Source organism: Aedes aegypti, chromosome 1, assembly GCF_002204515.2.
Source record: "Aedes aegypti strain LVP_AGWG chromosome 1, AaegL5.0 Primary Assembly, whole genome shotgun sequence".
Lineage (NCBI taxonomy): Eukaryota > Metazoa > Arthropoda > Insecta > Diptera > Culicidae > Aedes > Aedes aegypti.
In genome coordinates this window covers 270,732,499-270,758,054 of record NC_035107.1, presented here as the reverse complement: position 1 = coordinate 270,758,054, position 25,556 = coordinate 270,732,499, and the positions used below count along the sequence as shown (strand labels likewise).

Genomic DNA, 25,556 nt, shown 5'->3' with positions numbered 1-25,556 from the left:
TGATCATCAATTTTATCGTCAACTAAAGCTTCTGAGCATCTGAAAGAGAAACTCTAAAACTTTCGCTAAAGCTCTCCAGCATTTGAAGAAATGCCACCCAGCTTTTAAGAGAGAAGCTCACCAGCGTTTGATGAGCAGCAGCTCTCCAGCATCTGGAAAATAAACTTTCAAGCTTGGGGAAGAGAACTTTTCCAGCTTCTGGATGAGAAGCTTTCCAGCTTGTAGACGAGAAGCTTTTCCGCTTTTGGAAGAGAAACTCTCCAACTTCTGGAAGAGAAGCTTTTTCGCTTTTGGAAGAGAAACTCTCCAACTTCTGGAAGAGAAGCTCTCCAGATTCTGGAGAAGCGCTCTCCAGCTTCTGGAAGAGAACTTCTCTAATTTCTGGAAGAGAAGCTTCAAGCTTCTAGAAGAGAAGCTTTACAGCTTCTGGGAAAGAAGCTCTCCAGCTTTTGGAAGAGAAGCACTTCAACTTCTGGGAAAGAAGCTCTCCAGCTTCTGGAAGAGAAGTTCTCGATCTTCCGGATGAGAAGCTCTCAAGCATCTGGAATAGAAGCCCTCCAGCTTCTAGATGAGAAGCTGACCAGCTTCTGAAAGAGAAGCTCTCCAGATTCTGAAAGAAAAGCTTCACAGCTTCTGGAACAGAAGCTTCACAGCTTCTGGAAGAGTAGCTCTGCAAGTTCTGGAAGAGAAATTCTCCAGGTTCTGGAAAAGAAACTCCCTAGCTACTGGAAGAGATGTTCTTCAGCTTCTAAAAAAAAAGCTTTCCAGATTCTGAAAGGGAAGCTCTCAAGCTTCTGGAAGAGAAGTTTTTCAGGTTCTGGAAGAGAAGCTCTTCAGCTGCTGGAATAGAATCTGGAAGTGATGATCTCCAGCTTCTGGAAGAGAAGCTTTCCAGCTTTTGGAAAAAAAAAAAGGTTTCCAGCTTATGGAAGAGATCTCTAGCTTCTGTAGGAGAAGATTTCCAGTAACTGAAAGAGAAGCTTTCCAACTTCCTGATAAAAAGTTTTCCGGATTCTGGATGAGAGGATTTCCAGCTTCTGGAAGAGAAACTTTCTGAAAAAGCTATCCAGCTTCTTGAGGAGAAGCTTTTTAGCTTTTGGAACAGAAGTTTTCCAGCTTCTGGAAAGAAAACTTTCCAGCTTCTGAAGGAGAAGCTTTCCAGCTTCTGAAGGAGAAGCTTTCCAGCTTCTTAAAAAAAAATCCAGGTTCTAAAAGAGAAGTTTTCAAGCTTCTGGAGGAGGAGCTTTCCAGCTTCTAGAGGAGAACCTTGCCAGCTACTGGAAGAGAAACTGTTGAGCTTCTGGTGGAGAAGAGAAGCTTTCCAGCTTGTGGAAGAAAAGCTTTCTAGCTTCAGGGAGAGAAGGTTCTTCAAGAGAAGCTTTCCAGCTGCTGGAAGAGAAGCTTCACAGCTTCTGAAAGAGTAGCTCTGCAAATTATGGAAGAGAAATTCTCCAGCTTCTGGAAAAGAAACTTTCTATCCTCTGGAAAAGTTTTTCAGCTTCTGGAAGTAATGATCTCCGCTTCTGGAAAAGAAGCTTTCCAGCTTCTGGAGGAGAAGCTTTCCAGGTTCTGGAAGAATAGCTCTCTAGCTTCTGGAGGAGAACCTTGCCAGCTTCTGGAAGAGAAACTGTTCAGCTTCTGGTGGAGAAGAGAAGCTTTCCAGCTTGTAGAAGAAAAGCTTTCCAGCTTCTGGACGAGAAGTTTTTGGAAAAGAAGCTTTCCCGCTTCTGGAAGAGACGCTTTCCGGCTTCTGAAAGAGAAGCTCTCCAGCTTCTAGCAGAATAGTTTTCCAGCTGCTGAAAGAGCAGCTTCTCAGCTTCTGGAGAGGCTTTCCAGCTTTTGCAAGAGATGCTTTTGTCACAAGCTAGAAGTCAATAGATCATAGAAAAATGCCCATGAAAAGATTGTCGGATACTTGGAGAAACTATTGAAGACAGTTTAAGAGGAATTCCACGAATCTATCAGCCACTATCGCTCTGACTTTTCGCCCAGGATTTGAGCCCAATCGGTTCTGCCAATTAACACACTCCGATGGCTGTATTCGGGCACAGGGAAAACATCCGGATCGAACCGCCACAGAACCTCACATGGAAATCGGGAACATGATCCTGTTAGTCACACAGGCATCCCACAACACCCGAAACTCACCTGCTTGGACACATCGGACCCGGCGATACCCATGGCAACACCAATGTCAGCCTTCTTCAGGGCAGGCGAATCGTTGACACCGTCACCGGTGACGGCCACGATGGCTCCCATCCGCTGGCAACCCTCCACGATGATCAGCTTCTGCTGCGGCGAGGTACGAGCGAACACGATCTCCGTGTGGTAGCGCAGAATTTCGTCGATCTGATCGGTGGACAGGTCGCGCAGTTCCGAACCGTGCACAACGGCGGCCTTAGCCTCACGAGGATTAACCTCCGAAACCGGAATGTTCAGACGCTGGGCGATGTCTTCGACGGTTTCGTTGCCCTCCGAGATGATACCAACAGACTTGGCAATGGCCTTGGCAGTGATCGGGTGATCACCGGTAACCATGATAACTTTAATACCGGCGGAGCGGCACTTGGCGACGGCATCGGGTACAGCCGCGCGGGGAGGGTCAATCATGGACATGAGGCCGACGAAGCGCAGGCTCTCGCACGGGAAGTTCACTTCATCCGAGTTGAACTTGAATCCAGCGGGGAATTTGTCCGATGGCAGCATGAAGTCGCAGAATCCGAGCACACGTTCACCGAGACCTCCGAGCTCCAGGTAGGCATTGTTGAAGGCTTCCTTCATCTCTTCGTCCATCAGCTTCTCCTTGCCGTTGATGAAGATGGTCGAGCAGCGTTCCAGAATACGTTCGGGGGCACCCTTCATGACCAGCAGATAACGTGGGTCGCTGGGATCTTCAGTTTCGTGGATGGAAACCTGGTACTTGTTGGTGGAGTTGAATGGAATTTCGCAGACCTTCTTGTTGCGCTTGCGGATGCTCAGGACATCACCGAGAGCCAGTTCCATACATTTGAGCAAAGCAGCTTCCGAAGCATCACCACTGACTTCCTTCTTCAGAATTGGGACACCTTCTTGACCTCCCTTGAATTCGGCACGGTTGCACAGGGTAGCGATGCGGGACAGGGCCTTGAATCCAGGGCTGGTACGGTCGTACTGAACACCGCTCTGATCCTCAGTGGTGTCGGCTTCGATGATCTGGTTGTCGAACCACATGTGGGCGACAGTCATACGGTTCTGGGTCAGTGTACCGGTCTTATCCGAGCAGATGGTCGAGGTCGATCCGAGGGTTTCGACGGCTTCCAAATTCTTGACCAAACAGTTCTTCGAGGCCATACGCTTGGCAGTCAGGGTCAAACAGACGGTAACGGTGGCGAGCAGACCTTCCGGCACGTTGGCGACAATGATACCGATCAGGAAGATAACGGCGTCCAGCCAGTGGTAGCCGAGGATGAAGGCAATCACGAAGAAGGTCACACCGAGGAACACAGCCACGCCGGTAATCAGATGGATGAAATGGTGGATTTCCTTGGCGATCGGAGTTTCACCGGTGTCCAGACCGGAAGCGAGACCAGCGATACGACCCATCACGGTGTGATCACCGCAGCTGATGACGACACCCTTGGCGGTACCTTCGACGGCATTGGTCGAGAAGAAGGCCAGATTCTTGGTTTCCAGGGGGTTCTCATGGGTGAAATCCGGTCCACGGGACTGCGGCTCCGACTCTCCGGTCAGGGAAGAGTTGTCGACCTGCGATTGGGAAAGGGGAAAAGAAGAAGAGTCATTAGTAAAGAGAGGCGGCAAGTCAACACACATATCACACTCGCTGTATACAGAGAGTGATGAATACGAGCAATAAATTAGACACGATGATTTGTGTGATGATGGAACGGTACGGCATACCGCGCGCCGTGCAGGATTACATTACTGGTTCGTTAGGTTCGGCTTTGTTGGGGGATACAATTTCACCCGCGAGAAGCGGGGACCTTGTTTGTCATTATCGTCGTCAAGCATGAGTTCAGCTCGCCGCGCGTTGATAAGGGTGAGAACGTTGTGCAGTTATACCGAACTACAAAGTCATCATCATCGCACAAATACGGCGTTAGAGTCAGAGGCAACCCGGACGACAGGCTCGATTCTGGCAATTTCTTTCTCAGCTGGAATAAACAGCTGACTCGGCTCTGGCGCGAAATGCCATGCGCAAAGTTCTGCGAAGCTGTTGTGATTCAGTTTTATTGGGGCGACGCACAGCGGTAGCGTGTGGGGTCGTTTGATGGACAAAACATTACACAGCGTAACAAAAATGACATTTTTGCGTGTCTCAAGGATTGAATTGTGTGTCTCTAGTAGATTTGGGGCTGCTGTATATGATGCTGTTACTCAGAATTTTTAGCTACAGGTAGCCGAAGTTGTATAAAACACTGTTTTCATTGATGTTTACATGAAATTTGAAGTATGATTTGTCATACTTTCAAGGGATTTAACCCACCAAGCATGTAAATTTGGACTTCAACTTTCATTTGAGATAAAATTTGGTTTAAATTGCACGATTAAATTTAGATTAAATCGATTTTTTTAACATGCTTGCAGTCTCCATACAAATTTATTTGTTTCTCTTATATGGCAAACTACAATACTTTTCGAAACCATCAAAAAAACATTTCAATCATCGAAAGTATTACTTTATTGATAATAATTCAAGCGTGTGCTAGAATAAGGGCGTAAGTCGCATGATCGATTTCTCTTCATCGATCCTCTCTTCTGTGAATAAAGGTGACAAGATGCAGGTTTGATAGAATTTTTTCACTTCAGACAGCTTGGCAGCGATGCAATCTAGCTTCCAGAGGTGAAAAAATGCTAACAAACCCGCATTTTGTCACCTTTATTCACAGAAGAGAGAATCGATGAAGAGAAATCGATCATGCGACTTACGCCCTTATTCTAGCACAGGCATGAATTGTTATATACACGAAGTTTGAATTATGTGGCAAATTGAGCGAATAAATTACCATGCAAGCTGGAACACTTGCATGCAAGTTGGCTGAAATAACCAAATTTTGCATTTTCAATAGTAAATCTCAAAAACTAGACATGCTATGATGTTTTTGAATACGGCAATACCTAAATTCAACAAATCTTTAATTTAGTTAGTAAAGAGCGGTATTATGATGCTTGAGACCAAAACGTGTTCCGCAGTGTTATTGGTATCTGTTCATTTGGGAACAATGTACCGTCAAACGGGGTAACTTGTATTATTGGGATAATTGCATAAGGAACCAATGCTGTTTACGATCCAAAAAAATAAACTTTTTATTATATTCACCCATATTCTTGTTTACGTTCAAATGCTCTTTGGATCGAAAACCGAAACGGGAATGCGAAACTTCAGTTTACGCCAGAAAAATCAAGTGGGCCATGGATGGAGTCGAACGAATAGGATTCGATCGAAAGTTTGATCCGCCGTAAACAAGAATGAGAGTGATTAAATCGATTTTCTAAAATAAAAACACACTTTCCACTCCCCAAGGATCCTTCCATTCAAAGATACCTCGTGCCTCCACAATTTTGGTCGAATTGCTGTTGCGCGTATCTTTAAATCAATCTGAAAATCAATATCAACAGCTCGTGGAAAAACTTGCGATAAGATCGATCAGCCGTCAAATGACCTGAGACAAATGTCAGATAGTTTGATCCATACCAGAAAGCAGGCTTGCTTGTAAATAGCTAGATGGTGGCCATTAGTGCATGTAAAAATTAAACTTAGCACGAAGGTAAGCAGGGTGTCTACTCATTTACGGAAATGAATTTCCCGAATATTTCCAGATTTTTCCAGGTTAAAAAAAAACAATTTCATATTCAAGAAATTCTTCAAAATACATAAATGATTGCCGAATTTTTCATTTAGGATGATAAAAAAATTATTTTCTAAGATAGGAGATATGCTTCAAAACAATTAACCAAAAAAAAATAACAATCAAAGTATATTGTAAATTTTGCACCCTATCGGACGCGACGATTTGTAATCGTCGCCGGTGAAACCGTCACCAAAATCGTCGCCAGCCAAGCAACCGCTGTGAATTTGACGTTTCACCAGTCTTGCCAACACAAAGGCAAAGCACCTGCTTTGATTGGTTTGCTGGCGACGTTTTTTTCAGTCTGTTCGAAAGTTGACGGCGCGTTTTGTTGTGAAGGAAACAGACAATATTTTACTTCAATGAATAAAATGTTTGTTCGAAGTGTGTAAAAAACTAAAGAAAAAAAATAGTTATTTCGATTTAATTTCCACGAAAACCAAGAATGTTTATCAAATGATCTGAGAGTGCCGTTAACACTTTAGTCGTCGCGCTGTTGTATTTTGTACAACAACACTAGTGAAAAAAGCTCGCTTTTTGTTCACAACAGCAGCGTGGTGGTTCTGACGGTGGCGAACCGCGCGATGTCTGGAAGGTTAATCATCAAAGTCAGTCAATTCAAACTTTAAAAAATAGCCTTTCTTTCAAAATGGGATTCAGATTAATATGCATCAGCGACGTACCCAGAAAACTTCCCTGGAGAGCGTTATATTCTTTCATATATTTTTTGGGGAAATCAGGGCTGGTAGTGACAGGCCGTTTTGAAAACGACAAATTTAAAGAAAAAAAAACAAACAAAAAAACACTTAACAGGAACCACGAAATGGGAGTTAATTTTTTTTTGACAGACATTCTCTTAAGAATGTTTCTAAAATAATTTTTGGTATTTCAAGTGACATTCCAATATGTATATGTGCTTATTTTGCTGTAGATTTCTTACACATATTATTCCGAAAATCTCTCCAGCATTTTGATTTGTGATTTATCACGAGCTTTCTAAACGATTCTTTCAAGAATTTAGTTTTAGACACATTCATTAATTCAATCTGATTTATTTCTAAGTTTCAACCCCCCAAAGGTTGTTTTATTTTTCTAAGAAGTTCTAAGTTTTCCAGAAAAGTATCCGTTGATTTCCCTAATATCTTTTTGAACATTTCTGTTTAGAACTTGGAGATGCTCTTCTTCCATTTTGTTAAATTTCCAAAGAAAATTTTAAATAGTTTTTTGTCAATAATTCATCCATTGATAACTCCAGGGGAACGTCAAGGAAGTTTTTCTGATTTTTTGGAGAACAATTTGTAAAAATCAGCGAGGAATTTCTAAAACAATCATACAGTAAAATCTGCTGAAACGTGTGTGAATTCTAAGTATGCATTGATGAAATCCTATGATGATTTCTGTAACAACTTTCAGATTATTGATGAAATCCCTTCTAAGATTTTCTTAATAAATTTCTTAATCAACTGAAAAAAAGACATTCAAATCTCTGAATAATGTCTTACAAAATATGTTGGGACGATTTAGAAACAATAATCGAAGAAATTTATGTATGAATGATCGGACTGTAACAATTGCTATTGTGATGTGAAACCTTGAAATAATTTGGGAACAATACATGATGATTTGTACATTTTATAAAAAAAAGGTGGTAGTACCAATGTTTCGATGAAATGCTAAGAAAAAAATCTGAAGAAACTTATTGAGGTATACCCGATTAAATTTTTTTTGAAGATATTTTGAATATTTTTGTTTCTAATAGATTTCATCGAATAATACCTAAAGAAGCTCTTGGAGCTATTCATGAGAGTAATCGTTAATTAATTTTCAAATTAATCCTCATAAAAATGCCTGGATTAAATGAAAAAATTGACGTAGTTATTATTGTAGTCTTTATTATTGTAGGGTCTCTTAGAAAATGTATTTTTTTTTTCTAAATTCTGGAACAAACCTTTGTAGAAGAACTCATGTTGGATCCGCGGGAATTCTCCTAGAATTAACAACTAGAAAAAATCGGTGACAGAACCAGTAATAAAACCATGTGGAGGAAATCCTGGGATAACTTGGATTTTTTCAAAATAATCTCTGTGAAAGTAACTGGAAGTGATAGCGTTCGAGTGCTCTAGAATTTTCTGGACCAAACTCTGAAGAAATTTCTTAAGCATTCCTTGAGAAATCGCTGGTAGCATCCCTGATAGAATACCTGAAAGTATTCCAGAAGAATCTTTGAAGAAATCACTAGAATTCTCAAACCATTACTCGGGATCTGAGCGCAAATCATTGAGAGCTTGTGGAATAGTCGTGTAATAATCTCTGAAAGTTTCACTGGATCCTTTAAAATTTTGCAGCAGGTATATACTTTTTGGAGACTTGCCTTAAAATGGTGAACAAGACTCTAAAACGATACCTGCTTGCCTAAAAAATGTATTTTTGCTCTTTCTCTACAAAGTTTGATATTTCTATAGAAATAAATTTTATCAATTGACGGTCAAACTAGGCATATATCTGACGTCAGATTGTTACACAGTTATAATTCAACCGTGTGCTAGAATAAGGGCGTAAGTCGCATGATTGATTTCTCTTCATCGATCCTCTATTCTGTGGATAAAAGTGACAAGATGCGGGTTTGTTTGCATTTTTTCACTTCAGGGCGCTAGGCAGCGATGGAATCACACTTTAATTATTAAAGTAGGCATTGATTTTTCTTGTGGGCTTGTATGAGTTGATCTATTATTTTCATCCTAGCACACAATATTTCGTATTCAATAAGCAAATCGATCGGTTTTCATATTCTTCAAACTTTAGACATTAATATTTTTCAAATGATAATCTGATGTTGATACACATGTAATTATACCGTATAATCAATAACGAAATTCATATGGCTACCATACTAGAGTCATGTGGTTTTTCTTATTGCGTACATCTGTAAGTAAAACATACCGCCTTGGCATGTAGATTTTTTCAGTTTATCCTTACGTTTAGTATCTGATCTTCTGGGTTTAACTAACCTATAACAAGCGCTAAAGCATGCTTACTTTCTGGTAGGGATCAAACTAAACGACATTTGACCTAGGTCGTTTGACAGCAAATCGATATGTTTGATGATCGATTTTCTCAATTTGCTGTCAAACAACACTAGTCAAACATCAGATCGTTCGATCCCTACCAGAAAGTTTCTCATGAGAGTCTGACATTTTTGGCAGATGGAAATGTGTGATGATCGATTAACTGTTAAATGACACTAACCAACACCGATCATGACATTAATGATCGAAAATGATCGCATGCTCATATAGGCCTAATCACATGACGTTCCAAAACAGCTGATCGGGAAGCTCTTTGACAGTTCTTCTATGAAAATGACAGCCTCGTGTATCCACCGGTCCTCCACCGATGTAAACAAATGCATAGACGGACCTGTCTCATGAAAAGGCATATGTAGGCTGAATCAAAGTGAATTGTGGCGAGAGTGGCGAAGAGTGAGAAGTAACCGGATCGGCCACACTAAATGTTGTTTTGATTTCGTCTCACAGATGGTGGCAATTGCTCCTAAAGATGGCACTTCACATGACTTTATCGTTTGCTTACAGTCAGATTTGCAAAGATTCCAGTTGGATTTGCAAGCACGGTGCCCCAATAGACCGTTATTATGCAAAAAAATTGTCCATCAAATCTGAGCACAGGGCTCGATTTCTGAGGTCATTCTGCACCTCTGGGCCAATTTTTAAAAAAATCCCTAGGAGGAAACTCGAGAAATCTTGATTTGAAGTTTTTGACTTAAATATTCAATATAATCCTTAATAAAATTTTGCATTAGCACTGAAAAAACCTACAAAAACGCTAAAAAAGTTGGCCAAACTGTTCTCAACTAGCATATAACTGTTACCATTGTTATAATTAGAAATATTTAAAACTGACTTAACATACCAGAGTGGCTTAAGTATGTTTTTACATGGCTTAATCCAGTTAGCTTAGTTCAATAGAATGAAATCTAAGCAATAAATTCTTATATACAATTGATATTACGTTCGATAAACGTGAAACATTCAATGCTGAATATAAGTAATTTACAGCTTATTTTTCGACTTTCGCACTAAGTGACCAGCCCACCAAAGTCTGCCGTATTTATTTTGCTTAAAAAAATTTGTTTCTACTACTTACTACTTACTACTTTTGATGTTTACGTCTAGTTTTCCGCCGAGTTCTCACCATTCTGTGTAAAAACATCCTTTTCAATACTCCAGCCACAACAGGATTATAACTACTATTATAACTATCAAAGGCTTAAAAATAAAACATAAAGCTGATGTACAGTTGTGTTCAGAATAATAGTAGTGTAAGCCGATTTCCATACAAAATGCTCAAATTTGGCATTCTGTTACTTTCTTTCCATAGGAGCAATCGCCATGAAATTTTGGCAGTGAACTACAAATCTCGCGTAACTTTTCAAAACGTCCTAAGTAACAAATGTAAACAAATCGAGATTATCATTGCAAATCATTTGCGTTGCACCACTTAGCAGCACACTAGAACACTCGTTCTGATATATTAACAATAAATTAATCTATTAAAAGCTTAACAAAATGACCAATGTTCAAAACTGCATCGCTTTTAATCAATTGTTACATTGGACCTTTGATCAGAGAACCAACCACATGTCCTATGTAACATTTATGAATAAACACGATTCTAATGTTACATTGAACATTCCTGAATAAAGCTTTGAAATGGAGTTTAAAAGGTAGAATGATTTGTAGAAGCGTGTCTGAGACACTACTTAGATGTATAGAATGCCATAATAACTGCTTCTCAATCATTTCAGTCGATATTTTCAGAGTCGCACTGCCTCGCAAAATTGAAAACGCTCAAGTGACAAAAAGAGAATGAGTTACACAAAACGGTATTTTGGTCTTTTTGCCAAACCATGTTTTACCGTTTCGATGGATTGGATCAGCTGCAACTTCTCTTTTCATATTATTAGCACATTGCATGCATATAGGGGAATGATATTGAGCACAAGATTGAGTATCATGATGTCATTGTATCAATCTGATTCAGATGCATGATCGATCAAGCGTATAAATATGCTTCCCGGCAGCAACACGAGCAACGTACATGCGCGACTTGCTCACACATATTTTCAGAGCGATCGATCACCGAAGAGAGGAGAAGCTGTATGTTGTTAGCCGTGGGCTCTTTTCTCAAGTTCCTACAACAAGATGGACGGCGTCGTCATCGTCATCATTCCCCACCGCAATTTCTTGTTTCAACCGACGGCTGGTGCTGATTGCAACACAGGCGTCACCACCACCACGTCATGCAGTGGGAAACTCACACATGATCATGTGGGCAAAATGTCCTACATACAGCTCAACGTTTCCCTTCCTTCTGTTGTTACATAGGACACATAGACGGAGGGGAAGAAATGACGTCGTGGGATTGAATGAATCAAAACAAAGCATAGCTGGTGTCTCCAATTAGCACACCGCAACAAAATGTCGATATTTTCAGAGTCGCTCTGCCTCGCAATATTGAATACGCTCAAATATTAATAATAATATTAATATTAATAACAAAAAGAGAACGAGGTACACAAAACTGTATTTTGGCACGGCAGCAACACGAGCAACGTGCATGCGCGACTTGCGCACATATAGGTATTTGCAGAGCAATCATTCACCGAAGAGCGGAGAAGGTGTATGTATTTGTTTGGCATTGGTTTCCTACAACACAATCGACGGCGCCGTCATCGTCATCATTTCCCACCGCTATTTCTTGTTTGCGCCGACGGCTGGTGCCGAATGCAACACAGTCGTCACCACCCATCGTGCAGTGGGTAACTCACACACGAACAAGTGTGGGCGAAACCAGCATTGAAACGGGGAGAAGATTGAGAGAGAAACAGCGAGAAAGCAAAAAGTCCCATGTACAGCTCAACGTTTTCCCTCCTTCTGTTGTTACATAGGACACACAGACGGAGGGGAAAAAGTGATGTCGTGGCATTGAATGAATCAAAACAAAGCACAGCTGGTGCCTGCGATTATCACACCGCAACAAAATGAGCAGTTCAACTTGAATGTTGAAGCAGTTCAACGCACGTGGATACAAAATGAAATAAAACATGCTTGCTGTGTGCTCAAATCAAAATGTCCGATGTTACTATAACTGAAACAAAATGACCGAAGTGAATGTCCAATGTAACAATTGTTGAAACAGAACGACCTATGTGATTTATCCTATGTACATATTTTTGGTCAAAACGTCCTATCTGATATTTTTATAGATTTCAGTGTAATTTCCAAATAAATTGACAAAATTTTTTAATTTCATACGTTGAACTCTATTACACTGCTTCCCTCTACAAGCAACACAGTGGGGAAAAATTGTTTCATTTTGATACAGTTTCAAAATATATTTTCACAACCTTCAAGCTCGATTTACTCGAAATGTGTGAATTGTTAGATAGGCCGTTTTGAAAAGTTACGCGAGAAATCATTATCACATAATTTGTTAATTTTCACACTACCGGTTAAAAAGCTAAGCACCATCGTTCAAAATGAAAGTAACAGCATGCCAAAGTTGAGTATTTTGTATGAAAATCGGCTTTCACTACTATTATTCTAAACACACTTATGACGTATGATAATAATGATAACACACGTGTACAAGCTGTGAATATCTCCTTTTATGGATTATGTAACCAGCTTAGGAACCAACTTGCAAGGGGAAATAACATTTCTACTCTGTTGCTTCATAAAGGCTTATCTGATTTCATAGATCAATTATTTCGTTAACAACTTCGGCAAAACACCTCGCGACCCTTCATCGCAGAACACTGAAAAGTGTTTCGAAAACGAAATCAGTTTTCAATAAAAATGCAAACAGAACAACGATGAATGCAAGCATGCCTAAATGAATCACCATTGTCAATTTGCCTCGTATAAAACGCTTATTATTGGCTCTAAAAGCACATTTATTTGAGAACAGGAGCGAAAACTATTGTGTGAATAAAATAGGCAAACTTCAGTGAGCTGGTCATTTAGTGAGAATGCCGGAAGAAAAAGTTCCATCATTCAGGTGGAGGTCAGCGGCCCCGTGGAAAACATTCGTGTATCAATCAATTCAATCAGATTCGCAAGAATTTCAAATGGATTCTCAAGGATTCCAGTCGTATTCATAAGTCGGATTATCAATGATTCTAAGTGGGGTTGCAAAAAATCAGTTGGATTCGTAAGTTTTCCTGTCGGATTGCAGTCAGAATTCTTAGGATTCTAGTCGGATTTGTATGGAATCCAGTCGGATTCGCAATGATTCCAGTCGGATTTGCAAGGGTTCCTGTCGGATTTGAAACTTGTCCAGTTTTATTCAAAAGAAATGCAGCAGGATCCCAGTCAGATTCGCCAGGATTCCAGTCGGTTTTCATGTATTCCAATCAGATTTGTAGGATTCCACTAGAATTTATAAGTTTACTTCTCAAGCAGCCGAGAACTCGGCTTATCCTCAACACCAATTCTCGGCACTTATTTCACCGTGATGTCAACAAAGCTATTTTTTACCGAGATATCGCTAAAAATTACCAATAATTGGCAAAAAATTACAAAGATATCAGCTGTGGGGATCTCGGCAATTCGTTTAACGAGATTGATTTCCAAATATATGTGTGCCACAACTTTCGAAACAATCAATCTGTCGATCATTCAGCGTTATCGATTACCAATCACTTGTCAATCATCCCAATCGAGCTGTTAGATTGTCCATTCTCTGTCATAAACTATTTTTCATGGCGACCATCACATTTCCCGACAAAATTTTCAACTGCTTAATCAATTTCATCACAAGGATCTAATTTCACGACAATATGTCATAATTTGTAGAGATTTTTCCAAATATTGACCTACAAATTTCCCCAAGTCTCCCACTGTGGGACATTTTTTCGTCCCCGATACATTGAACGCCTGATGAAGATCGTTCTCATCGAATCTCGCAGCAGAGGAAGGGGATGCCTCCGCGGGGAACCTTGACACCTCAATTTCCTCCAGACATTGTGTAATCGATGTTTTGTCGGCTGTCGGCTGCGGTGGCCACAACGGCCATTCGATTGAATAACAGCCATGAGCGAGCGCGCGCGCGAGCGCTCTCGTCTCGTTTACGACTCAATTGCTTTGTGCTCCACATATTCTCTATGGTAGTCGTCGTTATCGTCGTCAGCGATTCGAATTGAATTAAAGCTCAATTCAAAGGAATTAGATTTAATTAATGTTGATACCAACTAGCCGACCAAAACGAACCCAGATGAACCAGCTGGGTACACAAATCAGAGATTCTGAACGGGACACATTCTACGCTCACGCTTACCTTGAAGTTTCGGGCTTCGATGATGCGAATATCGGCCGGTAACCTGTCGCCAAACTTGACCTCCACGACGTCACCGATGACCAGATCTTCGGCGCGCAGGGTCAGCTTCTCGCCCTCACGCAGTACGGTCGCAAACTGGGGCACCATGTTCTTGAACGATTCCATAATCTTCGAACTTTTCGATTCCTATGAAAAGGGCAGAGGGAAGAAATGATAGTTTTCAAATTTGCAACGATCATGTTAAAGTTGGAGGGCTTTTGGCGACTCCGGTAGCTTGCAGGCATGATTTTGTCGTGAGGTTACAAAAGTCGACATAAGATTTCAAACAGTCGACATAAGGTTGAAAAGTCGACAAAACTTAACCGTATCGTCGAATGTAACAAATTCCTTACCTGATAATACGAGAAAATACCGGTAACTATCACGACGGCGGTCAGCACGATGCCGAGGTACAGGTTATCGTCGGCCGGTTCCTCGACGGTACTGGCCAGGATCGAGTAGGCAATGAAACACAGGATAGCACCGATCCACAGCAGCAGAGCGAAGCCACCGAAGAGATTCTTACAGAACTTGACCCATTCGGGCGTCTGTTTAGGTGGGGTAAGTGCGTTTGGTCCATCTCGTTCTAGGTTCTCCTTCGCCTTCGCGTGGCTGAGACCCTGTGGGAAAGAAAAATAAAAAACGATATGAAGAACATGATCAACGGTTCGAGCTCATCACTTGAAACGATAAAGCTTATCGTTTTTCCGTCAAGCTTCCGACGCTTGAAACTGATACTTACATTCTCTGGATGTGTCTGAAGTCGCTGGTACAATTCTTCCGGTGTGATTTTGTGATAATCGATGTCCAACTCCTGTTTCAGATCATCCAAGTTATCTCCTTTCTTCTTTGGTGGCATTTTGCGTCTTGACTGGATGGGGGAAGAATGAGAAAACGATACAAACGACGATTAGACGAATCGTTACAGCGGGAACATTCTGCCACGATATGAGCGATGAAAATATGTAAGAAGTTGATTGGCTCCCAACCGATCCAGATCGAACGAAATCCCTTAGTAGACTGATAGAGGATGGGCCGTGTCGCTCTAAAATGCTACGTTTGCCGACTCGTCCGTGTGCTACATGGAGACTGAACGGGCCACTCTTACCCGAGGAGGAACAAATAACTCCCCAATAACTTATGCATACCATTTTTTGGTATCATACCAAAATTAGGTATTGTTCAGTTGTCAATACCTCAATTTGGTATTATAATGGTATTGAAAAAAATCTTTAAAACAATTAAGAATACCTCATTGAGGTATTAAACAGCTATTGAGGTCTGCTGGAGGTATTGAACTATAATTGAAAAATTTCATTTTTATATGAAAATCCATCAAGTATTATTGAGGTATTACAATACCTGATCTAGTTATCAGTTTGGTGTTCGTAGAATATGCTTGAGATATTATTTGAGGTATTTTACCTCTTATGCAGGGCTAATTCATACCTCATTCAGGTATGCAGTATTGGAAATTGTCTGGTATGGAATACCTCAATTTGGTATTCAGTAGTTATTTTCTTCTGCTCGGGTAACGATACTGGTTCAAAAGGCTTGAGCTCTTCTAGTAGAGGCGTCTAGAGATAAGATATCTGTTCGTGTTTTATTTTTTTTCTCGACGGCTTCGTCGCCATCGTGCATCGGCCTTCACGAAGGGATTGAAATAATTAGAGCCTTTCATCTATGTGAGTGATGATGCACCGCCTAATTGGCACGAAGTGTCCCATGGCTGATCAACCCCTGATTGGAAGCGATTGCCAGTGAACTTTGAAATCTAGATGAAGTGATGTTATGTAAGTACAAAAATGCATCTTATTAGATGCAATTTTTATCTGGTGCTATCATTTTTACAACGTATAGGACGTATTTTGACATGAACGCGAAATTGATCGATTATATGTCAAAGCTTATCGTTTCGTAGAAAAAAGGTCATTAACTGCTGAGGCAGTATGAATGCTATTCGTGCTCTGATTTCTTGATTCATTCGATTTTTCCTTTGTTAAAGAAAGTGTTGAATAATATTTAGTTTTAATTAACAATTTCTATTCGTCCTTCAACAGATGATCGACAATCGATCAATTGCTATCCACCTTTCTTACTGTACGCCATAAGACTCACTTTCTCTAGAACGATCTTAAAGGATTCGACAATTGGCTTACGTAGTTAGACAGCTGATCGATAAGATTGAAGATCAATCTTATCGATTTATTGTCAAACGGTACAAGCCAGAGGTCAGATCGTTTGATCCGTATCAAAAAGCAAGCGAATTAGAGTAAAGTAAAAGGTGAGCGAAACTAAATTCTAATCACTTATCAACGTCAACAACCAAGTCACGAGCCTAATTTCAAAACGAGAGCATCGAGCTTGTTCAAGTGCAAGCTATTTACCTTCGGCAAGCCTCGTGTCAAGCGTAGCACCTAGTTTCGCAAGGCCTGCTAAGACGCTGTTTCAAGTGGTTTCCCGTGCAAATCAGCTGATCGCTTTGTCACGGTTGGGAGACAACAATTTGACCGAGCTGCACAAACGATCAAACTTATCATTTAACTGTCAAATCGTTGTTTGTTATTGATCCGTTCAGTTCACAGTGGGATTTCATTCGATCTGTTTCGGATTGTTAGCCATTTTCCGATTGATTTACCCGCTCTCACCATTTAGTAGTGTTTGTAGGAGTGATTGGAGTTTGCATAAGAGGAGAATGATGATGATGAATCAGATTGAAAGAACTCAAAGAAAACTCTTCTCTTCTGTAAACTCCACACCCTCAAAGTGTTTGTACGTGCGTGCTATAAAGTTATTATTTATGTTGTGCGCTGTCAGCTGTCAAAAGTAAACCCCTTAATAACGTATTACAACCAAGTACCTCTCCGATCTACGATGTTAGTAGCCCAAAGTGGAAAATTTATGACACCTTTATCCGACCTTACCCGATTCGAGAGGCTTAATCCTACCCCATCAAGCTATAGAACCTTATCAAACTAATTGAAACGGCATGCAACCTACTTGGATTAAGGAGAGTGTCCCGATTGGTTACGCAAGATTGATTGCAGCAATGGCGGACAGCGCCATAATACCTCCGCGTCCACTTGTTCGTTTGTTTACCGATCGAGAACGTGCGCTTCGAAGTACTTACGAGTTTAAGTGGACGACTAGTGACTAGTGGAAGTTACCGAGGAAAAGTTATAGCCCTTCAAGGATATTCGTGATTTAGCGGTAATGGCGGTGGTTAGACCTATGAGTGCTATAAAACGAAACTCGTGTTTTCGGGTTGGCTCGTGCAAGCGCAATGGAGGACTGATGAAGCGTAACGGCACGGATGGGGATTTTGCACGCCGTTTGTCGCCGCCGGTAACGCAGGCGGCCTACTTGGATGCGGTCGATTTGAGTCACACTTGTCACACAATTATCGGACAGATAAACGATAAACCAGTAAACGGTCATGCAGGGGTTTGGTGAAGGGGATGGGGACACTATTTCTAATGATGAGTTGGCATTGGAAATGCGGGTTTTGCGGTTCTTTTGTTGTAGACGAAGGTTAATGATAATGATGAGGTGTCAAATGTGCATTGCGGTTATGAGTAATAAATGACAGTGATGAACGTAACAGTAATAATTGTTTCCTGAATTAATGGAACTGTATGGTACTAGAGAAGCTGAGAAGACACCCAAAGAGCAGAAATGCCAAATTTGGTATAGGCCTTTCCATGTGACAGGTCCGTCTATGCATTTGTTTACATCGGTGGAGGACCGGTTCAAACACGGAACTGTCATCTCCACGTCTCGTGAAAAGGCCTTTATAGGATTTACTACGGCATCAGCTGACAAATAAACGATAAAACTTGATTGAGAATCCACTGTTTGATTTCATTCCTTCAAATGTGTAGGGAATGTGCAAAAAAAAAAAAATCTGTCGAGGTTCTCGAGAAAAACAGCCATTAACCTAGAGAGAAATGGCTAAGGAGCTCTTGCCGAAAGATCTTGCCCAAAATTCCATCGAGAAATTTCCGACAAAGGATCTCTACAGGAGTTAGGTCAGAATTTTGTTTGAAATAATGAATATGACTGAAATTCTATTAAGTTTCCCAAGAAAATCCTCCAAGAATTTTGTCAGTTCAGAGAAATCCATCAAGAATTTTCAGGGAAACGTTTCAATCAATGATGGAAGGAATTTATGAGGCCGAATTTAGAAGAATTCTACTAACAATCTCTAAAGATTGGACTCGAAAAAGATGCGACACTTTGTTTTGGGTGTAACGTCTTATCGCGTGGGTAAAAATTAATTAAATTTTGTGCAATACTAGTTAAGAGTGTCATGTTTTTGTGTACAAAATCGCGATCTGCCAAGTAGCTTTCAAGATGCAATCGAAACAAGAAGAGCTACGTCAGCAAATCTTGGGCGCGGTGATCGATAATCCTGATCAGTCGCACAGATGCATCGGCAAAAAGGCTAGAAATTCACCATGTGTCCCGCGTTGTGAAGATGTTCCACGAGACGAAGACCACACTGAAACAAGCGTTGCAGTAATGAGAACCATGAACGTGTTTTTAAATTTACTATTCCAACCACAATTGAGCTATCATGAACGCTTTTTATTTGCGTTTTGTTCCCTCTTAATACAACCGCGTCGATAGCCGAGCGGCTAGCGTTCGCGCTTGACAATCGCCAGATCCTCAGTCCGATTCTGGTCTGCTTCAAGTTTTTAACCATGATATAGTAATTTTTACTATACAAATGGTGCCATGGTAAAATTGAATGCACAAAATATTCTTAATAAATGCGAATTTAGTCTGCACAAATCAAGTGGCGTTGTGTATTTAATTTAACCCTCTGATATAGAATTTTCAACCGCAACGCTGTTCACAGTGCATCGAGCGACGCGCTTGAAGCGGCCGAAAACCGAAAACGGAATACCCAGAGAAGGCGCGGAAGATAAGGCAGTACTTTAAGAATACCCCGAACCTTTCCACCCAGGCTAGGTGGCCAAAAAGATCAATTCGTCGAAGTGGTTCGTCCAGCAGACCATGAAGCGGGCAGGGCTACGTGTCTTTAGGTCAGGAAGGCGCCCAATCGGACTGACAAGCAAAACACGGTGGCCAAATTGCGTGCGTGGAAGCTATACCGTGAGTGGCTGGTCAAGCCAGGCTGAACGACGAGACATACATCGAGGCCTTGAGCCTTGAGGGAGGTGTCCGATTTAAAATGAATTTTTGGTGATCATTTTTGTGTGTCTCATTTTTCCGAGTCCAGTCTTTAGGATCGTGGTAAATATTATGAGGGATTTTTTTTTGTAAAAATTTGACGATGAAATTCCGTATTTTGAGGAAAGCTCCACAGAAATCGTTGCTAAAATTTGTGAGGCATTGAAATTTCTACAGTATTTTTGTAAACTTTGTGTTGAAAATTTTGTCAGAATATCAAAAGATTTCTTGGTAGAATTTAAAGCTTATTCACTAAGCAAAAGCACTGGAATGGTTCAAGGAGGCTTTGCAACGCATTTCTGGTGGCATTTCCGATAAAATTCATAAACAATTTGTGATGCAAATTCTAACAGAATGTCGGAAATAAGTTGTGTGTTTTCCCTAAGAAATTTGGGCAGCTACCTAGGAAGATTTGTCCAGAATGAGTGCTGAACAGATGATACTCAATGATATTTCTCTTCAAATGCTCAGACAGTCGTTTTTACTGATTTCTCAAAAAATACATAAATTAAGAAAACTGAATCCGATCCCATTGCTGGATATCTGACAGCAACGCCAGAAGAGTTTTTCCATCAACATCTCATGAAATTTGCCCAACCATTTCTTACGTAGTTTTCATCATTACTCCAGAAGCTTATCATAGGATTTTATGTATTTTCACTAGGAATTCCGTCAGAAAATTTTCTATTTACTCAATAGAACATTTTATAAAGATCTGACCACTATTTCTGCCTCTTCCCAACAAAATGGAAAATTTGATAAAAATCGCTTATTTTTTAAATATATTTAAAGAATTCGTTTGAAATTTATATTGGCTTGTTTAGTGGTATCCAGTTTTTTTACATATTTCGATTCTACGTTTTAAATTGAGCCAGTCCAAAGTTTCACCATTTTCCGTGTCTTGGAACTATTTTTAAAACACGTTCGAAGTTAGTATGGACTAGAGATCACTTTTGAATCACCCCTCGACAGATTTTACTATGAGACGAGCTGTCATGAAAATTGAAGTGTCATTGAGTCTACAGTTTGATATCTTCATAAATCGTTTATAATGTTAAAATTAAGATATCGAAGCTCAATAAAATTTTGTTATACTTACAAAAATGTGCTTTTTCGATCAATTTGTAATTTTTCATCGCTAGACAACCCAATTATAGTTAAACTTGCCTGTATATTTACAAAAATTCAAGAAAAATTTTTAGAAAACATATAGTAATATTCGATTTTTAAGAGTAAGATTCAAATCTTCCCATGTGTACGTTTTCCAGCGTTTAGAAACTAAGCTGGCAATCTAGCAGTACAATCTGAGGTAATTGAAATTGCACATACAGACAATGATGAAGCATCCTCAGCAGGTATTCAAATGAACTGTCATTCGGAAGCATTTTGAAGCTAGATCTGCCAAACTTGTATCGATTTTTTTTTGTGGAAAGCTTTGGAATTCCCACAGTTTTTTAAAAGAAAACTTTAGATCCTGGAAAGAATTGTAACTTGAAATTTAGGAAAACGAAATGAATCTCAGGATTTCATGTCTGATTTCAATGTTATTGTACAAATTTTCTATTACGACAGCTTAAAAAATGGCAGCTTTTGGTAAATTCAGAACAGTTATAATCTCATTTACAGAATTTGGTCTGAACTGACTATATCTATGAACATTAATGTTTCCCTATAAGCACGCTAGGTCAAAGAACAAAATAACTTCATTCGATTTGCATAGCAGACGTTGAGAAGTGTTACTAAAATGACTCTACTTGCCCATGGTTATGAGAAGTTTTCATATATGTATCGACACTACTGCTGTATTAAGCGTAGTCCGCAGCTGATAAGATAAGCGCTCAAGAAAAAAAAATCAGAAATAAAAATCCACAGCCGAACTCCTTGGAGCGAAGTATCACTTTTATGCGAAATGTTTTTCCGCACGAAAAAGTGACAGCTCCATTTGATTTGCACGGCAGTCGTTACTGACGTTACAAAACCAGCTCTACTTATCAGCTACGGACTGCTCAAGTAATTTACGATAGCGTGATCGTTTCTTGCCCTATCCTTTTGCACAGTACTAGGCTTTAAACATAGTACAGATTTCAAAAGTAATGGCTGGTACGCTGTTCATAAGTACATTTCGACATTTCGCTCTTACTGGATCAGCTGTCAAAATTACTTTGGTAAAAAGGAGAAATTTTACTTGAGTGCTCACTTTTCAAGTCCATACTTCGCTTTAAGCGTAGTTCGGAGCTGTGCAAAAAGATACGATAAGAAACAGTCAAGAAATTATCCCGGTATCGAAATTACTTGAGCAATTCGCAGCCGATAAGTAGAGCCAATTTTGTAACGTCGGTAACGCCTGCCGTGTTAATCAAATGGATCTGTCACTTTTTCGTGCGGAAAAATGTTCTGCCCAATTATTCCGCAAGAAAAAAAGACATTTCGCTCCTAGGAGTTAAGCTGTCAACATTACAAAAGAGCAGAAATATTTTTTAATCGCCGTGGACTACGCTTTGAGCTGTACGCTGATGATAAATAGAGCAGATTTCGTAGCACAGGTAACGCTTGCATGTTAATCAAAGGAGCTATCACTTTTTCGAACGGAAAATGACCTTTCGATCCTACTCGATGAGCTGTCAAAATTGTATTGGTAATAAGTGGAAATTTTAGGGGCCCAGTTAAACAAAAAAATTATCAATTCTTATTCTAGGGTTAGTATCCAATCCAAGCCAATGGTAATGGTTAATGCATTATGGCGTGTGTTAGCTTAGCATAGAGACCGACCACCTGGGAACGAAAAGCGACGAATCGTACTACCTTGAATTGGCCATCGGCGGTTCGGTTGTCATCCTTCAGCGGTGCCACCGTGGCGACTCGATACGAGTCCGTCCTGCCGGTCTGATTCAGCGATTTTTGCAGAACACACAGAAACAACGGCGGCGCGGGCGCATCCCGAATGCGAATGCAAATGATAATGACGACGGGTCGATGATGGCGCAGGATGCAAAACACAAAGTCACACAACAATCATACAAAACACACAAGTATGTAATGGCGGGGGTGGCGGGGTGGTACACACGCATGGAAATAAATAAAAATAAACGAAAAATCATCATGATTAGCGGGTTTTTCTAAAAGGGATACTATACACAGCGATGCTTACGAGCTAAAGTTGAGGAAGGGAACTTGAATTATGCGCGAAGCGATTGAAACGCAATCAATACACTGTGAAAAATAAATCGTATTCTTGTGACAATCTGCTGAGTTACGATTAAGAGTGTACTTTTTGACAGCTGAGCTGGTACTTCTCCGAAAATTCAAGTTCCCTTATTCAAAGGAGTTTGGGGGAAAGGAAAAAAGGGATAATGCTGCTAGGAGGTAAACAGAAGGACGAGATTCGATTCGGTAATGCATTTCAGTTCGGCTTCAATTATGAAAAAAACGCACTGCAGAGCAGAACGGCCAGCGATGGAGTCGGTGAATATCGATTTCCCGACTCGTCGTCGACCTGCAACATTTTGATAAAGTGTACCGTGCTGTGGATGGACAAACGAAGGTGGCACCGGACGTGACATGGCGAAGGCGAGGGCAGGGCGCGGTGGCAATGCGAGGACGAGCACGTTTGCACGTTTTTCTGTTGTTGCCAGCGGCCGCCGCGTGCACGGTTTTTTGAGGGTGAAAGGAACTCACGAGCGGCGGTGAAAATCGCGTGAGCGAGAGCAAGTCACTCTCCTGAGATGTCCTCCCGTTACGTAGAAATCCGCGTTCATAACCTATGGAGACGGTCCGTACACACACCAGTTTTGGGGACATGCGCAGTCCGTATTTTCGAGTCTTACATAATCGAGCGATGGTTCTGGTCCCAAACGGGGCAGCTGCTCTTCGAAAAGAGAGGATTTCCAATTAAGCCAAGTAAACCAGCCTCTTCTCCGAGGTGCAGGATACAGGTACCAGCTGGCGGCAACGACTCAGGTAAATCCCTTCGGAATTACTTTGAACCAATTACGTAATGGGACAACAGCTAGAACCAATTTTCCATGTGTGTCCTTCAAACTTAATGGTCTCATTAAAAGTTTGGCCGTAAATATGATGCTCTATATAGAGCGGAGCAATTTGGATTGAGAAAGTCGGATTCCTGTTTCGTAACCGATATCGGATTCTCCCGATCGCAGCAACCAGCGGAAAACTCATTATAAACAGCAGCAGCAGCAGCGCCTTAATGTTTAAGGTCATCGCCGCCATCAGGCATCATGCAGAAGATGATTAATGAGCGCGTCGTTTTTCGACTCTATTCCTGGCCAGTGGCCAACTACGATGTAATAATATTAGAACATTCACTATTTCCCTCACATAAACATTTGCACACAAACGCTTTGGGTCAACTGTCACCAAGCGAGCGAACGAGAGATGATGCGTCGACTACGAAAACAAAAATGTCCTCCACGTTTTGCATCGTATTCCTACACGCAACTCTGACCACGGTGGAGACGCGTGGCGGACGACAAAGAAAATCGGTGGAAATTCCTGACGTGGATTTATCTGACCACCAAAAAACATTTTCTCCGACCCGTCAAGATACGAGCGCGAGAAGGTACACGGCCTCCAAATGCGGGGTGATTCGCGTATCAATCAAGGTGACAGGTCTGGTCGTATTCTTGTCTGCGTCGATATTGTTGTAGATGACGTCCATCGCACAAGAACCGATTTGCGGACTGCCGCACTGCGCCCATCGGACGACAATGGCGGCGTTGACAAATGTACCTCCTCGGCGTTTCCGATAAGCGGCGGACATAACAACTGGATATTTGAGGCAAATCCGGTAGCCCCGTCGTCAATGTCAATCAAAATTTGTCCAACTGCGGGCCTTATCGCGAGTTTACCGGTGATATCCGAGTTTTATCTGGTTGGTGCAGTACGGTAACCACCGAAAACCCGAATCCGCACGAGTTAATATCGATTTGGGTCATTGTTATTCAATCGCGTCAATGACGTCGTCCGCCATTCGTGCGCCAAGGTCAGTGTGAAAACAGGTGAATCGACGGCCGATGGGTTGCATAATTACACGCTTCGGGTCGTTTCGGGAGATGATAGGAACTGTGTGTGTTGTCTTATCATCAAGTCGTCCCGTCTTGGACGGACTGTCAACAACCAATGTCAATCGCGCACCGGGGGATTAAACAGGGATTTATCGGAATGACAGTGCGGTGGTGGGGCGACCATTGTTTGCAACTGCAGTCCATTTGAGATAAGTGATTCGATTCGTTCATCTGTTTGCAAAACAATCGAGCGAGTGTTGACAGAACATGTTGACGGATAATCGGTACAGTAATTGATTTCGTAACGGGCCTTCTTGTGCAGTGACATAATTTAATACATTAATTCTTGAATTTGAACAAAGTTTTATCGTTTTTAAGTCAGAACTTATCGTTTTGTTACTTTGTTCATTTTTTTTACAGTGAATCATGCCCTATACGCAAATGACAACTTTTCTCATCTAAGTTAACAAAATGAGCATGAAATTTTGCACATATCGACATAGAATTGTCCGAATGCTCAATTCCCATTTAATCTCACTCTGTCAAGGTCAAACCGTGTTCGTTCCGAATCCAGTTTTTTGACCTACATATGCGAAACGTTGTAGATTTCGAAGCGCTTGTCACTGCTGCTCCTCCCGTCGTCTGCGGAATAACACAACGGAACACAGACTCACACACATCACAGTGTGTACTGTACAGCCTTGTTCAAACAGAACCCCGAAAGTACAAATTAACTTGAGCCTTTTGGGGAGATAAGAATTTTGCGTCGGCTCGGCGCACTCTCGCGTGAAGTCGATGCCCCCGATGATTCGGGCCATCAAAGCAACCCGTTTGCGGTTGCGCTCGGTTGTTACCTACTACGGAACCTTACGAATGACAGTTCTTCTTGCAAGCGGTAATGGCCTGCTCAGTTAAAATTCCCTTCGAATCGAAATCAAATGATATGTAGTCTAGCTTGCATCGTTTCTCAGTTGATCATTCCTTTTGATTGATCGTCAAACGATACAAACAAGACATCGAATCGCTTCTTTCTTACCCGTACACGAACTTGACAGAAGCATGTAACCTGGATAAGTGCTGACTCATCGTCAAGCTCTCC

At 41.1% G+C, this 25,556-nt stretch overlaps 1 protein-coding gene across 25 annotated transcripts in view; it reads right to left on the bottom strand.

Annotated features, from left to right (window-relative positions):
- Window positions 1–25,556, bottom strand: part of LOC5575790 (sodium/potassium-transporting ATPase subunit alpha) — a 223,133-nt gene that overhangs the window by 21,257 nt on the left and 176,320 nt on the right. For 16 of the 25 annotated variants that reach the window (XM_021837790.1, XM_021837791.1, XM_021837787.1 and 13 more), the window contains 5 exons: window positions 22,239–22,319; window positions 14,983–15,111; window positions 14,594–14,860; window positions 14,202–14,387; window positions 2,149–3,744 (listed from right to left, as the gene is read on the bottom strand). In XM_021837790.1, the coding sequence (XP_021693482.1) occupies window positions 2,149–3,744; window positions 14,202–14,387; window positions 14,594–14,860; window positions 14,983–15,111; window positions 22,239–22,319 (2,259 nt within the window). Of the gene's footprint in view, window positions 1–2,148; window positions 3,745–14,201; window positions 14,388–14,593; window positions 14,861–14,982; window positions 15,112–22,238; window positions 22,320–25,556 lie in introns of those variants that run through there. The other 9 variants (XR_002498682.1, XM_021837811.1, XM_021837810.1 and 6 more) reach the window with 1 other exon arrangement.